Source organism: Anser anser (genome assembly GCF_964211835.1).
Source record: "Anser anser genome assembly, chromosome: 3".
NCBI classification, from domain to species: domain Eukaryota; kingdom Metazoa; phylum Chordata; class Aves; order Anseriformes; family Anatidae; genus Anser; species Anser anser.
In genome coordinates, this window is record NC_139722.1 from 1,264,895 (window position 1) to 1,281,319 (window position 16,425).

General features: G+C 53.4%; 1 protein-coding gene across 1 annotated transcript; it reads left to right on the forward strand.

Moving 5' to 3' along the window:
* The first annotated feature begins 400 nt into the window (after positions 1 to 400).
* On the forward strand, positions 401 to 15,306 carry LOC310896909 (nuclear GTPase SLIP-GC-like). Its single transcript, XM_083829843.1, has 21 exons — positions 401 to 474; positions 704 to 835; positions 1,040 to 1,107; positions 1,429 to 1,573; positions 2,419 to 2,499; positions 3,103 to 3,217; positions 3,908 to 4,130; positions 4,472 to 4,678; positions 4,996 to 5,214; positions 5,777 to 5,952; positions 6,128 to 6,146; positions 6,397 to 6,477; positions 6,830 to 6,935; positions 7,845 to 7,978; positions 8,452 to 8,616; positions 9,503 to 9,660; positions 11,442 to 11,574; positions 11,987 to 12,095; positions 13,156 to 13,292; positions 14,167 to 14,257; positions 14,737 to 15,306. Exons 4-21 carry the CDS (start codon positions 1,546 to 1,548, stop codon positions 14,802 to 14,804), a joined length of 2,250 nt encoding a protein of 749 aa, XP_083685969.1. The 5' UTR covers positions 401 to 474; positions 704 to 835; positions 1,040 to 1,107; positions 1,429 to 1,545; the 3' UTR covers positions 14,805 to 15,306.
* Positions 15,307 to 16,425: the final 1,119 nt, after the last annotated feature.

Here is a 16,425-nt window from a genome sequence, read left to right on the forward strand (position 1 = left end):
GTGAATTTTGTGTTTATTCTGGTTCTCGAGCAGGCGGTGCACCAGCGAGGCAGCGGCTGAGCTGCTGCAGGGGCACACGGGTGTCACTGCTGGTCCCCACGGGCACCAGGGGACAGGGACATGGACACATGTCCCTTTCCTGGGGGGAAAAGGCACGGTGGCTCCTGCACCTGGTTCTGGTGCTTTCCCCTGAGGCTTCCCGATTGCTGGAGTCTCACCAGCCCCAGAGACGGGTGGGGTGCCAGCCCCGCGTCCCGAGGAGCGCGGTGTGGCTCCCCGACGGGTGGCCGAGACCTGAACAAAGCCCTCGGCAGAGCGGCCGGCATTTATAGACTGCGAGAGTGCGAGGAGGAAGCAGCTGAGGACTTAAATGACTCAAGTGACGGGGCTGGCCCCTGCCCTGCAGGAGGAGTTTGGAGCTGCCCTGGGTTTCGAAACCTGAGTTTCGTTTCTGCTGCTGGAGGGGTGTTCCTGGTAAGCCTTCGACTCTGAAACGAAGATTTTATAATCTTATATATATTTCATCTGCTTTTGTGATAGACTTCTTCTGATGTCTCAATAATGTATTCTCTGCTAATAACCTGATTAATTAATATCACCTTATACCTACTGACAGAAATCTGGGGAAAGGTTTCTTTCCAGGAAAAATATTTCAGTCTCTCAGCACCTCTGTTACAAATTGCTGGACTTGGTTTTCTCATAGTAGCTCTAACCTGACTCAACCTGAAAACCTCTGCGTTCTTGGAAAAGCAAATCAACAAAACCATAACCTCAGCATTCACACGTTCGTCCAAGATTGTGCTGTGTAGGTGTCTCCCGTTTGGAGGCATAAAAGGTGGGTGCTGCTTTCTGTTTTCCATGCAAATTGTTTGATGATTTACTCTGCACGATCATTTCCTTGTAGTATACAGCTGTTCTACATGACGTGTTTTCAGGTGAAAAAAAAATGCTAATAAAAATTACCAAAAAAGGAAAAAAAAAAAAAGATACATGGTATAAAAGAGCAAGGATAATCCTAGAAACTATTTTTTTCTTGCAGCCCAGGTTTGCAGCGATAGTTGCTTGTTTTCTCCAGGACTGCCGTGGCCAGCAGCACACGTGGGGCAGGTACGTACGGACACGGGGTGCCAGGTGGCATCTGCGCAAAATAATTTCTACATCTGCTCTCAAGGCTGTCTGTCTTATCAACCTCGGTGCCCCTGGCAAGTTTCTGTCTCCTGCCACCCTCACGTTCATCGTGTGCCCACCCAGAGCATGGGGCTGAGCCCGCTCCCAAGGACGCCTTAAGGCTAAGCCGTGGTGTCCTGTGAAGAAGCCAGAAACCTAAAAACCTCCCAAAGTCCTGCTCTGAACCCGCGGGAGGCAGCGGCGGCGGCGTCTCAAGCCAAGGCAATGCAGACGGTGACTGTGCTCCCCTCTCTCCCTCAGGAGGTCCTTGCAGTGCTTCTGTCCCTCTTCCTGGGGCCGCCACCTGCGTGCATCCGCCCCACGACAGCACCCTGCTGCCTGCCCGAGCCTGTCCCAGCTCGGCATTTCTCCATCCCAATGGCAGAAGAAGGACCCATAGCACACGGTGAGCTCGGTGTCACCACAAACAGCACCGGGAGGGAGTCCCGGGTGCCGCAGTGCTGCACCCTCCGAGGTGCACCCGGTGGAGAAGGGGCCTGGATACTCGCTCAGCATCTCCTCCGAGATGGGACCTCCCAGCGGCATGGGGGGGCTGCGGGAGAGCAGGGTAGGGACACAACAAGGTGGGGGGCGGCTTTAAGCTAAAAGAACGCAGGTTTAGGTTAGATATTAGGAAGAAATCCCTCCCTGGCGCAGGCTGCCCCGAGGAGCTGTGGGTGCCCCATCCCCGGCAGTGCCCAAGGCCAGGCTGGATGGGGCTGGGGGCAGCCTGGGCTGGGGGCAGGGGTCGTGCCCATAGCAGGGGTCGGAATTAGATGGGCTTTGTGGTCCCTTCCAACCCAAACCATTCCAGGATTCCCTGATTCTAGTTCCACCCCACTCTTTTTTTTTTCCTTTTTTTTTTTTTTTTTGGATTGTCCAAAAATCTGGTTCAAGCCTTTTGGGGTTTTGATTCCCCCTCAAGGAGAACTTATGGTGCGGGTTGTGATCGCGTCTTCCGTGGGTGATGTAAGAAGGGGGATTCAATGCAAGGTGGGGCAAAAAAGGGAGGTTTTGTCTATCTCACGCAGCTTCCTGTGCAAATTGGGAGGCAGGTGACTCAGGCTCGGTGAGGGGAGCCCCGCTCCCCCTCAGCTCATGAGCTGTTCATTTAACAGGAGCGGCTGATAGATGGGGGTGTTAAAGGGAGGCTCTCCCAGTGCTGTCAGGAATGATCCCCAGCTTACAACGCCCCCGGAGAGGGGTGAGAAGGCAGGCGCACTAACCAGAAATCCCCTTCCCTCTGACAAGGTGGCAGCGATGGCTCACTGGAGGAGACTCCCAGGAAAAAGAAAAAGTACAAGAGAGACCGGAATCCTGAGGACGGAAAGTGTGAGAAAAATCTCAATCATTTTCTCAGACGGGATCTTCTGTGAAGCTATTTTATTCGCGATTAATGGCAGGCTTCCTGCAAGCAGAAACATGCAGTAAAAGTTTGTCATAACCTTATATTCCCTATTACCCGACACCTGATTTCTCCCGTTTCCTCACTGCCTGAGTACTGCAGGTTCACAATCTACTCGATGCCCTCCTATACCATACATGTACGATTTTTATTTGACCAACCATTAATTTCTCCTTTTCCTTTTATTTTTCCTTCTTCTCTCATGACTAGAGGGCCCGTGATTTTTGTTTTTACGGATTTCGTACTGCTCATCCTGTTTTTCTTAGCTATCCTCCTTATTTTGGGACAGGGGGACCTTCCCCTCGTCTGCTTCACACACTCCCCACTGCTGTGCTGCACAATCACTTTTGAATATGCAAGGTCAGTGGAATTTTCCACTGCCAAAACACCTCCTATTGCAAAAACACAACTTTGTTTCTCGCAGGAGCAAGAGGCTCTGAAGTCCTGTGAGCATGGAAGCGGCTCGGGGCTCGGGATGTCTCCCTAGGGAGCTCTGCCGGGGCCGCTCTCACCTCTGACCCTCCCTGCAGGTAAAAAGCTGCAAAACGAACTAAAGGCCGCTCTGGAGGAGTCCTCCAGGAAGCTGTTGCAATTCCTCCCTGAACACAGGCTGCCCGAGACAAGGAATGGGATCCAGTACCTCATGTGAGTTGCCTGGCGTTTGTTCCCCAGGGGGCATCTCCCGGTTCTTGCCTGGGAAGGGGCGGCCCAGAGCTGTCGGCACACAGAAGGACTCCGAAGCCAGCGGAAACGTCTGGCGAAGCAGATATTTCAGATATTTTAGAGTATTTGGGAACCTTGCTGACTGCGGGATAACTCCATTTCAGAGGTTTTGTTCCCTCAGCTGGTGAACGCAGCGGGTGTCGTGCTCCTGGGCAGCCCAGGAGGACCCTACAGCCGTGGGGGTGTCCCGGGGTGTCCAGGTTCGGTGGCACTCTCCTCCCTGGTCCAAAAGGGACATTTTGTGTGTGTGCAGGCCGTGGGTGCAGGCTGTTCTGGCTTTGCAGGGCTCACTGGAGATCCTCCCCAGGGGCGGTGAGCCCCGTTGCTGGTGGGCTGAAATCATAAAATCCCATCAAAAAAAAAAAATCCCATCGTCAAAAGCTCATCAGAAGGTGCAAACCCAGGCGGTGCCGCAGTGAGGCTGGAGCTGATGCAATGTCCAGCCTGCTGCTGGGGACCTGTCCCTGAACCTGACTTATTCGGGCTTATTCTGGATCTCACAAATCCCAGTTCAAAGCCTGTAGGACAAAGTATTCATTTCACCCTTCTGAAAAGCACAGGCCTGTGGGAGTTATTTAAATTGTCCTTTTTTTCCCCTCTCCCTGCCCTCAGGAACCGCCTCACGGGCTTGAAGCCAGACATTTTGCTGGATCCCATTCACATCGGTCTCTTCGGCAGCACCGGGGCAGGGAAAAGCACGTTGCTGAATGCCATCATAGACAAAAATTTCTTCTTGCCGGTGTCCGGGAGCGAAGCCTGCACATCCTGCGTGGTACAGATCAACACAAGCCGCGGCAAACAGCACGAGGCCAAAATTCACCTCCTCACGGACGAGGCATGGATAATATCTCTGTTTTTTGCCATTTTGGGGGGGAAAGGAAAGGAGACCTAGCAGGCTTCTCCAGAGGGGAGTGCAGCCTTCTGGAAGAACGTGGTCAGGAGGGGATGTGACCCCGATGGCCAAAGTGTCCCCAGAGAAGCGATGGGCACCAGACCCGGTTCCCCCTGAGCTGGGTGTGCAAGGAGGGAGGAAGCAATGGAATTTCTTCCCTGCTGCCTTGTCCCCCCGCTGTCCCCGTGTGCTGGTTGTCCCCTGGTGGTCTTGTCAGGCCCCGGCCCTCCCCTCCCTTCCAGGCACCCCAGCCATGACCTCTTCTGTGCATCTGATCCCAACAGGAGTGGAGGGATGAGCTGAAGGGTCTGGTGGAGCTTATGGACGTGGACGAAGACAGCGAGGACGACGACGAGAGAAGCGAGGCTGCTTTGAAGATCTCTGCTATCTACGGGAAAGAAGCTGAGACTAAGAGTTACGAAGAGCTGTGCAGGATGAAACCCGTCGTCTCTATTCCCCTGTCAAGATGTATCCTCCTGAAGGAAACAACAGTGAGTAGCCCCTGTATTTCACAGAATCCCAGAATCACGGAGGGGTCTCCTGGGGCCTCCTGCTGTCCGCCCATGGTGGAAGGTGACAGCTCTTCCCCATTTTTGTTTGTTGGATTCACCGTGTTGGGGAGAGCGTGGTCTTCTTGGGTTGTTCCACTCATGGTGACCTTGGGACCCCTCTTCGTGTCCTGGTGCCCACACCTCGGGCACGGGGCTTTGGGTGTCACCACCAGCCACTGCAAATCGTTCTGTTTCCTGGTGTCTCTGAGGTTCTTTGCTAAGGAGGGATACTGCTTCTTTCCCTTGCTGTGTCCCAGGCTAAAGACCTTTCGGACAAAATGGGTCCGTATATCCGGAATCAGAGCAGTCCAATAGCAACAACAAGCAAAGAAAAAGACATAATGCGGCTCTGGCCCCTGATCAAAAACGTGGAAGTGACTGTCCCGAATTCACAAATGATTCCAGAAGGCGTCGTCTTCGTGGATATCCCAGGGACAGGCGATTTCAACACCAAAAGGGACGAGATGTGGAAAGAGGTGACCGGCAAGCTGTGGCATGGGGCGGGAGGGAACAGGTACTGCCCTCTGCCCAGGACTGCTCCCGTCCCCTTCGTAGCAGTGATGGAGAGACCTGGGAGCTGCTGTGGGGCTGTGGGGAGCAGGGAAGCCTTCCAGAGCAGCATTTCAGCATTGCGCACCTGAGCTAATGCATTTTCCAGTTCAGAAATGGCGCGGTTCCCTGCTTGGAGGTGGCACCAAAGGCCAACGGGGTTTCTCTTCTGGTAGCATGCTACAAGAAGAGGCTCTGCAAGTGCTGATCCCATCTTTTTCTTCCTTCCTCCTGGTACCATGCTGTCACCAGACACCCTACTAGGGCAAGCACTGGTGTCCAGACCAAGCCCCCATCAGCTGCAGTCCTGGGTTGTAGGGATTTATGATGGGAGGATGAGGTCTCTGGCTGGAAGCACAAAGATTGCACATCCCAGCTCTTCAGCCAGAGTTAATGAGAATTAAAAGTGCTCAGCATCTCTTGTATTTACTCTCTGCTGGAGTTTCGTATCCTTTTTTGTGACCCTTCTTCCCCTCCTACCCCTTGCAGAACATCAACAAATGCTCTATCATTTGGGTGGTCAACTCCTTTGAACGTATTCTGGGAGGAAAAACCCATCACATGCTGCTGAATGAAGGCATGAAGGCTTTCCAGAGCGGGATGTGCAGGGACCTTTCCTTGGTGGTCACAAAGTCTGACGAGCTGGATCCGGAGGAGTACGGAAAGTAATGGAACAAGCTGAGGTCCAGGGGCTGCCGGAGCCCACTCTCCGTGCAGGGGTGCTGGGTGGGCGATGCTGGCCGTGGCGCTGCGTGGTCCTCCTCCCCTTCTCCTTACAGGAGCTGCATCCTGCTAAAATCATTCCAATGTGTAATTTCTGCCTTCTTTTTATCTTTTCAGGGAAACAAAGAGAGACCATGTGAGTATAGACCTAAGCTTCTTCATCCCTTTCGGGTCATTTAAGAAAATGGGAGAAGTTCCCGTGTGATTCAGTGTCACTTGAGCAGAACTGATGGACTTGATGCAGAAACCAGAAACTCTGTGCAGTTCTTTGTCTTGTATTAGGGAGAAACTGTCCTGGACAGTCCCTTTGGCGTTAAAAAACCAGGGATCTATTTAGCATTGCCAGAAAATGTCAGTAATAATTCCTATTCTTTCCCCCAATGTAGATAAATAAGCATGATGCCATCCTAGAAAGGAACGAAACTGTGAAGCAAGAGAAGAGCCAAATGATGAAGAAAACCCTCATGGTAAAGTTGCTTGGCGAGCCTGGACAGAATGTGCCTGTGTCATGAACCTGTTCCTTTTAAAGTCTGATGTATGTCTGTATTACAACATTCTTATCGTGGGTTATTAACAGACATTGTCCTTGAAGTCTGGTCACCACCTAGCAGCTTCTGCTTACTACAAACCCTTCCTTTGCTCTGTGTTTGGGCCCAATTGGTCTTCCTAATCACCTCCAGTTTAATTCTCCACTGCATATGCAAGAAATGCAGGACTTTGGTGATGGGGACGCCCCCCGATTCAGCATTTGCTTCGTGAAGAAGAAGAGCCCAGATCAAATTATGCTGCAGAAACAAACTCAGTGTATGTGTGTTTCAGAAAAAGCTTCCAAGTGACTCTGAGGTCGTGTGCAAGCCTGACCTCGTGTACACGGTCAGTGCCCGGGAGTACTGGCAGGGGACGACGCTCAGCAAGGAAGAAACAGGTGACAGTCGGCTTTTATGCATGCAGGGAGCCTGCATGGGTTTGGAGAGGTCCTGGGTTTGGAGAGGTCCTTGGGCATTTCCCTTCATCTTCTTCCCCCCCTTCAAATTATTGATATCAAATAGTTCAGAGCCAGGAGAGGATCCCCTCATCCCAGCCTGGCATCACCTCACCCCATGCACCCCCTTCACGGCAGGCAGAATATTGAGATTTTTGGCCAGTTTCTGAATCATTCAGTACGTGCCATGCCGATCTATAGCGTTCTTAGGTTTGGTTATGGAGATTTTACTGCGCCAAATGCCTTGCATTGCGGCGTGGCACTTAACGTGGAGTTGCGTTAGAGCCACATGAAGTGTCTTTGGCGTTACTTTTGCTAAAACCCTTCTGCTTTGGCATGGATGCTTTCTTTCCCGTTTCCTCCTCCTTTGAAAGCGTGCCCCTCTCGTGCACTCAGCCAGGCCTGTCATTGTTCCCTTACCTTTTGAGCCCGATGTGAGGCTTCTCCCAGTCCCTCAGGACTGTGATCCACTGCTGGAGCCAGGCCGAGCCCCACAGCTTGAGCCGTGCTGCCTGTGCATTTATCTGCTCCTTTGCTCATCTGCAGAAATACTTTGCCATGCTTTTCTTCTCTTGCTCCCTCCTGTCCCCAAGGTGCCTGTATGGCTCTGTGGGACCAACCCAAGTCCTGGAGGCCCTGTGTGTGCCCCTACATCCCCACCCCATGCCCAGACGGACCAGTGCTGACCCAGACCAGGCAACTGGTGCTGCAGAAATGAGCCCTGAGAGCCCTCCCAGGCTGTCAGGGTCTCCTGGGAGCCTCCTAGGAGGCCACCACCGGCCTGGTGCTGGTGTCCTGAGTGTCCTGCAGGAGGTCTGCCCCCCTGCTAACCCGGCCTTTCACCCCTTGCAGAGGTCCCGAAGCTGAGGGAGTACATCCGCAGGTTTTACACCGAGCAGAAGAAGAACAAGCTGCTGAACTACACGACAGAGGCTCTGGTCATTTTCTCACTAATCTGCAATCTCCCGTCCAACAAACATGCTCAGGTTTGTCCAGAGCAGCTTTCGGGAGCATTGCTGTTTATTCTTTGTTGGGCAGGCAGCAAGGCCTGCCGACAGGCTCTATTCCTTTGAGCAGGCAATTTACATCATGCGTTTCCAGCACGACGCGTATGCAACCTGCAGGCAAAACATCTCGCAGGGGGCTGACAAATGCATCGAGGCACCGCAGCCTGAAATAGCCGCAGTTGCTCCGTTTGAGCGCATCTCCTGCAGCCTACCCAGCAAGGAGAGCCCAGGGCTGTCCGCCTGTCCCCAGGGCAGAGGGGACAGTTCTGGTGCAGGCCTGCCTGAGCAGTGACCCTGCGCTGGGGAAAGCAGCCGGGGAACTGGGCGGCACTGGTGGCAGTGGTTGGGGCGGGTGGGGAAGCTGGCTGGGTTATTTATGGCCCTGTTTCTTCCAGCACGAGGTTTTCAGTGATTCCCCTCCCCCCCCCCCCCCCGTTGTCCATTGATTTCAGTCTCAGCTTGAGAAAAAAAATTACTTGAAGGATTTCATTACGCAGAAGATCGCTGACTTGGAGAATGACATCAAGAAATGCTTTATACCAATCGAACAGCCACTCAGAGAAGGCGTAGACGAAGCAAAGAAGTCATATAAGAAAACTATCTCCGATCTCCTCAAGGTGGGTGTAAAGCAGTGTTTTTGCAATCCCAGAACTATTTGGTTTGGGAAGAAAAGAAGAACAGAAGCACCGCGTCGATGCACTTTGGATGCTGGTCCTTGGGGGTGCAAGGAGCAGGGACACGAGCCCTGTTGCAGCATTGCTCTGGGGTGGCGTAGCCAAAGGTTGGCCTCCGGAAAGGGGAAGCCCAAGTCTGCAGCTTTGCAGCTCGGGCAGCGACCTGGAAGTCGTGGAAATGCCCTTCCAGATGAAAGCCCAGTTTAGACATGAGATAAAACATTGCAAAAGTCCCTGGGGTGGGGACTCAGCCAGCTGCCTCCCAGCCAAGCAAAACCACCTGAATTCCCTCCTCTGACCCACGTTGGTAGGAAGGAGCTGCCTGGAAAGGAGGGCTCAGCAGTCGCTGCTGGGCTGCTGAGCCTCCTCGGGGTCGGTGGGGAAGATGGCGTGGGTCTAACCGGACATAAGAGGGGTGCTGGAAACCCCCATCCTGCTCCTTCCACGGCTCCTGCCTGCATGCGGCCTTCACTCCCAGGGGGTGGGAGGCCGGCGGGATAGTTGTCCTGCTTTTGGTGAAAGATGAGGGCAAATGTTTGGGTGAGATCTGTCAAGAGGCATGGCTTCAGACACCTTAGCTTGGTGGATGTGGCCCCGGGGGAGCCTGCTGGGGCAGCACGCCGAGCTGGGGCCTGCTTCCACCGCCAGGCCGGCTGCCGAGCAGCAGGCTGCGAAAACCTCGAGGTACCTTTGGCCCAACGCAGCCCCAGCCTCCAAAATTTAGGTGGAAATCCCCTCCTTCCCTCCCTTCCCCTGCAAGTTTCATCAGCTGGGCGCGCGGCTCGGAGCTGGCTGCTGTGCCTCACGGCCTGCGCTTCCCGTCCCGCAGCGCAGCCACGGGCACCGGGGCTACCACCGCACCCTGAAGGCCGTGTGCCTGAAGAAGGGGGTGTACGCCTCCCGGACCTTCTTCAGGATAGACGTCAACGACGCCCTGGCGCAGCCCATCTACAGGAAGATCGACCTGAGTTTCGGGGAGGCGTTCAGGTGAGGCGCAGGCAGGGCTCTGGGGGTGCAGCGGGAGGGCTGAGCAGCTCCTTTCTGCTGTTTTCTTTTTTTTTTTCCTCTCTGCTTCCTACCTGCCTCCACTTTTGGGACCTTTTAACCCCCCCCAGGCAGCCTGCTCCCAAAGCCTTGCACTGCAAAACCTCTCCAAATGTCTAATCCCGATGCTCTGCGACAAAAGTTTAACCCTGTTTTGTTTTTTTTTTTTATTATTCCTCAGGATTACAGAAAAAGGCTGTCGCTTTCTGCTTTTCGTTGTCCTTTTGTCACCTAGAATTAATCCCTTTTCAGCCCTCCCAGGCAGTTTGCTACCAGGACGTCCCCTTGTCTGATCCCAGCCCGTCTGGCCATGCTGTCCCAAAGCACGGCGTCCTTCAGACACTGCTGCTGGATCCGTCCCTTCCCAGGCACCAGCTGCAGCCCTGGCGCGTGGCTCCACTCTCTGCTTCCCCTTGTTTTGTAGAAAAGTGGATTTATTGTGAGCAGCCAGACCCAGCCAGTCCGGCCCGGTGTTTGCTGCCGAACTACCTGTATTTACAAAAGGACAGGAGGACGATGTGGCTGCCCAGCGAGCAGCTGGGAGGCACTTTAATAGGAAGGCAGGGCAGGCTGTAGTGTCAGGACAAGTGCACTGAGCTGCTCCTTGCTTACCCTTGATCAGCATCATTTTTTTTCTCCCTTTCTCCCCATTTTTCGTTGCTTGTTCCTCTCCATCTCTCTCGATCCCTTTCTCTGCCCCAGTTGCCTCCCCCAAAAAATTACTCACCCCTAATTACATTTTTCCCCAGAGATCCCAGTTTTGCTACATGTGTATCCAAACTTAATATTTCTGATATCTTCTCCTATGATGCCTTGTCCTCATACGGTGTCACAGATATGGGTACCTGGCCGTAGCCACCTTGCAGGACTTGCTCCATAATGGGTCCCTCAGGCTCCCTTTTGGTCCCCAGAGGAGTTTGTCCGTCCCCCTCAACCACACGTGTAACTTCATGTGCTCTCTGAGCTCCAGCAGCTTCTACCCCCTCTATGCATCACGTTCAGCAGTTCCTCCTGCCATGCCCAGCAGCTCGGGCAGCAAACCCTCGCACCACAGCGTGCTCTCACACCCGTAGCAGCAGGTAGCCGAGGTGTGAAGCACAGCTGGGTGCTTGCAGAGCAGACAAGAAAAGGAAAGACCAAACAGGGTCAGAAAACAGAGCCATCAGAAGGTGAAAAAACAGCAAACAGAGCTGAAAGAAAGACAAGTTTTTACTCAGTTGCTTGCTTGATGTGACAACATTGTGCCTCCTGTGGCTGCTGATTGCCCCCGTGTTCAGTGGATTTGAGGAGCAGGGACGTGCCATGGCACCCCACAACCTTGGCCCGTCTCATGCTGCTGCTGACTTCAGATGCCTTGAAGAGGGACCTGAACTTCATCCCCAGCACTGTGTCCTGGAGGAGAGCAGCTCAGACTGCTTCTGCAGGACCAGGAGAGCTTCCTCCAGCCGAGGTGGATGAGGGTAGCATTTATATCATCAGGTCTAGGAAGGGAAAACCCATTGCGTGCAGCGTTTGCTCCTTTGCAAAGAAGAAATAACCACATCATCAGTCTGGACTAGCTAAAGGCAAAGGCAGTTTCCTGCTCCTGGGAGCATGGAAACTGTGCTGCTGTGTTTGCTTTGTCCCTCCCTGTGGGTCTGTGGCTTCGATGGACGTCCTGCCCTGCTGGGTGGGGAGGATACATCTTTGTCTTTATCCTTCCCGATGAATTTACCACCCCACAGGATCCAGATGAGCACCCGTTCCACGCTGAAAATCTGCCTTGACATTTTCAAAAACGCCGTGCAGCAGAAACTGCAGGAAGCTGGGATGCAACCGGTGGCTGACAACAACCAGCTCAATTTCCTTAAGCAGGAGGTACGCTCACCTTGAAGGGGGCTTTGTGAGCAAGAATGAGCAATGGGAGAAGGAAAGGGGGAAAGCATGGCCTTTGTGGGACCTGGGGAGATGATTAGCTCTGTCTCAAGCTCCTGGAGAGGTGAGAAAGAGACATATGAGCAGTTCCACGTGGTCTCTAGTGAGCGTGATCTTCAGGAGGCTGAAGGCTTTCTTGAGAGCTAGCATAAAATGTCCCAGTCAGCCGTCTGCTGTGTTAATTCAGAGCACAGCAGAAAGGTGATGCCCACTGGCACCAACTGTCCCGGTCATCTGTTGAACGACACACTCATATTTAGATCATCATTCTGAGATTTTTATTATTAAATTGTTAGCTTAGCTCGTTTGTATGACTGAAGCACCTGTGGGCAAACATTTGAACTTACTCCTGCAGACAGACTTCATCGTCGGTGAGGCTGAAAAATTCATCCTGCAGAGGAAAGCAGAAATCTACCAGTCCCTTGCACTGTCCATTCAAAATGACCTGCTGCTCTACTATGAAGGTAAGACCAGCCACCTCGTTTTTTTCATCTTTGTCCCTGGAGGTTTTGATTTTCACAGAATAACTCCAATAAGGGCTCAGAAGAAGGGCCCAGGCTTACAACCTACCTGTAGAAAGACTGCGAAGAAATCTATGGGGCGAAAGGATTATCTGTTAGGTGGTCATCAACTCACAGAGGTTTCTGAAGTCTAAAGTAGATCATGCTCAAATACAGAAAATTCCTTCCCTGATTTACTCTATTTTCTACTTTTTTATTTTTTATTTTTGTAAATCATGGATATTTTCTAGCAGTCATTCATTCTTATTTGACTGCCTTTGAAGGGAGGAGAGCGAAGGATGCTAAAGCAATAAGCTGCTGAATCTGTTTCTTCCTTCCTTTCCTATCAGTAGGTGGCACAGTCAGAAAGTGAAACAGTTCAAAACCCCAAATCCAGAAGTCGCTCACGTTGGTTTTAGGAAGACACCTTAATTACTGGGTTAGTTAGTTGTGAAAATGCACTGCTGGGCCAAAGCAGGAAGGTGTCCTGGGGATGGACCACCCCAACAGAGCAGTGCAGAGCTCTCCTCACAGCCAGCCGCTCTTTCTCTGACCTCTGGAAACATTCGTGGGGCACGGGGAAAAAATACTGAGAGGAAAAATAATGAGCTTGTGTTGCGGCACTGGGGAACATCCCTGTTTAATTAGTGCCTGCAAAACGTGCAGGAAAATGGGCTTGGGCCAGGAGTCAAAAAGCCGGTGATGCGAATTGGTCCTGTCGTTGGCAGCGTCCTCCTTCCTGTGAGAGCCAGGAGATGGAAATCGTGCGTGAACGTTTCTTGCCCCAAAGAGCAGGGGTCTGGCAGCAGCACCTCCTGCAGCTCGGGGCTGATTTGCACGGGTGCTTCTGCATCCTGAGGAGCAGGAGGGGCTTCTTCCCCGGCACAAGCAGAGGCAGCTTGGCCTCCCTCTGTAGAAGACTCTGGCGGTGACCTTGTCCCTTTCCCAAAGCAAAGTACTGCCCCTTGTCCCCACGTGTGTCCTCGGCCTGGATCCCAATGTGACAGTCACCTCTTTGCCACAGAGGCTGCCATGGTAAGAGGATCACAAGCCTACCAGAGGATGCAAACCATCCTTAGCAACGGAGTGATGAGAGAGGTGGAGAGAGGAATGTTTGAAAGAGCTGAGGAGAGCATGAGGGGGCACCTCCAGGACATGCAGGTAGGTTGGGCACCTCCTTGTTTCTTGGGGACCTCCCTACGGTCATTGTCAGTGCCCTGTGGGTAGGGGACAATGTTCCAAAAAGGATCTTGTGAACACGTGTGATAACATGAAGGCATTTCTCACCTCACCTCACCTCACGTAAGCTGTAGGCCACTGCTGGCATTGCTTTTGCAGCAGCAGCAGACCAGCCTCCAGAAGCACGCGGAGGCGTGTTTAACATCATTTATCCATTGCAGATCACCGCTAGGGACCAAGTTTATCTCAAGGCACTGATGTGGGTCTGAGCCCTGTACTGGAGGGTCTGCCTGCAGACCTGTAACTGGGCTAGCAGTTATCATCCGTAACCGGTAACCACATCGCTCCTCTCCCCACAATAACCACAATTTGGGTTAAGGGGCTTCGAGGAGCTCAAAGCTGCCGCCTCTGCCCCCCGGAGCCCATCAGCCCTGGCAGGCTCTCGTGGCTCTCTGCCTTGGCGATGCCCCGGGTCGCATCCTGCACTCGTCAGCTGCAGAGTCCTGTCCCACATCCCACTTCTGTGCTTCACCGTTTGGGTGCGCTCAGGGCAGTGCATTTTGTTTTACTGGAGAGGCTCTGCTCTGAAAAGCTGTATGGAAATATTTAACCCCTATAAAAATATTGAGCCCTATCTATCCGAGCAGCCATGCTCCATTTCTGAGCTGTTGGCTCATGCTGCCAGCTGTGTTCTCCTTCTCGTGCACCAGCACCAGCAGCAATGAATAGGCTGGATGAAGGTGGCTGGTGGCTGCCCCCGTGCTTTCCCTGTCCGAGGGTCACCACATGCACAGGGAGGGACAAGGGGCTTCAGCCCTGTCCCCTGCTCATGTGCTTGGCTGTCTGATGGTTGCAGAAGCAGATCACCAAGAAGCTGGAGGAGGACTTTTCCAGCGTTCTCAGCTTTGCCTTTTGCCCATGGGACCAACTGGACGGCAAGCTGCCAGGTACGGCCGCAAGCAGGGGTTTGGGGCTATTTGTGCAGGTCCCACACCCCCCCCTTTTGGAGGTACAATGGGGTGGGTGGCAGGGTGATGAGGGTGCCCAGGGCTGCAGTCCCAGCCATGAGGAACTTTCCTTGTGTTCCCTTGGGCATCAGAGGAAGACGCTGCAGGCCAGCAGGGTGCCCACATCCCAGCCAAAGCCTCAGGACTTCCCAGCTGTGGCTTTTCCCCACAGCAGCTCGCATGCGAGTTGCCTTTCTCTTGCTGTGCTTCAATCCCCAAGTCCATAACCACCGAATAACGTTGGTATGGGCACGTGTTTGGTGATGGGGATAAATAAATGCCACCTGAGTACACTGGATTCCCAGGCGGCTGCATGGGGGAATCTCCCCCATTCCCCACAGCAGGAGAGGCAGGGGCAGGCTTCCCATGACCAAGCGGTAGATGTCCAGCCGGCTCTAACAGGCTCCTCTGTTTTGCAGACTTACGGAGTGAATTTTCCACCATCACCAACATTCACGAGGCCCTGCAATCAGCCAAAGTCGCTTAGAGAGCTGTGGGAATTGTCTCCGACGGTGTGGTTTTACTATTCATGTTGGTGGCTTGTTCTCTTTACTCTGTGGCTTCATGGGAAATCACCTCTGGAGAATTTTTTCCTCTTATAAAAGCATTTCTGAGATATTTTGTATGCATTTTATGGTACTGCTTAAGTAAGAGTCCCGGGCAATGCCCAGTGCCCCTTCCCCTGCATGCCATGCCATGTTCCCCACCCGAGGGGGCTCCAGCTGTGACTCCTCGTGGTGGTGGCACCCCGGACCATGGAAGTGATGCTCTCCTGGGAGAAGCAGGACCACGGTGCCTGTGTCTGTGATGGGGTTCTTGAGGTTTCACAGGCTGCTATGCCTCTGAGACCCTTCGTGCATGTGGAGATATGTGCGTGTGTTTCACTCCGTCACCCAGTGTGCCTACACACCAAACAAAGCCCGATTTTACCCACAAGGTTTATATCTCTTTTGATATTTTGCTAATACAATAAAAATAGTCAGAACAGACTTGTGTATACTTAGTGTGCTCCCGCGAAAGCCGTGCTTGGATAAAACCAGCCCCAAAGAGCTGCTGGGGAAGTGCTTCCCTCTGCGGAGCGACCTGATGCAAAGCAGAGGTTATGGAATTGCACCAGATGTAGGCACTGAAGGTGCTGCCCTCCCCGGGGATGGGGAGAGGACCGTGCTTTACATCAGCTCTCCTACGGAGACAGCTGAGGGAGCCGGGGCTGTTCAGCCTGGAGAAGAGAAGGCTCCGGGGTGACCTCGCTGCAGCCTTTCAGCACCTGAAGGGGAGTTATAAAAAAGATGGAGAGCAACTCTTTGCTCAATCAGATAACGACAGGATGAGGGGGAATGGTTTTAAATCACAAGAGGGGAGATTTAGATGAGAGGTTAGGAGGAAATTCTTCCCTCAGAGGGGTGGTGAGGCACTGGCACAGGCTGCCCGGAGAAGCCGTGGATGCCCCATCCCTGGAGGTGTTCAAGGAGGCCTGGGCAGCTGGACGAGGCCCTGGGCAACCTGATCTGGTGGGCGGCATCCCTGCCCATGGCAGGGGGTTGGAACTGGGGGGGCTTTGAGGTCCCTTCCATCCCAAACCATTCTGTGATTCTATGAGAAGCAGCAGGGAGAGCTGGGCTCCTTCGGCTGGAGGCAGAGGTGGCTCTTCCACCACTCGGGGGGCTCAGAGGAAGGACAGAGCCCTCGTCTCCTCCGAGGTCTCCAGGGAAGGACCAGGGGTGGCTCCAAACTCCAACCAGAAATAAAAGAAACCCTTCCCATGAGAGTCATAGAATCATAGGATTGTAGAATGGTTTGGGCTTGCAGGGACCCTAACCCCCCCCCCAGTGCCACCCCTGCCATGGGCACGACCCCAGCCCCAGCCCAGGCTGCCCCCAGCCCCATCCAGCCTGGCCTTGGGCACTGCCAGGGATGGGGCACCCCCAGCTCCTCGGGGCAGGCAGCAAAAGGAAAGGATTTCCTCCTAATGCCTCACCTAAACCTGCCCTCTCTGAGTTTAGAGCCGTCACTCCTCGTCGTGTCAGACAATTCCCTTCCCCAGTCACTGCTAACCATGACACGGGCTGACACACGCTACACATGGCACAGACGTGGCAAAAGACGGA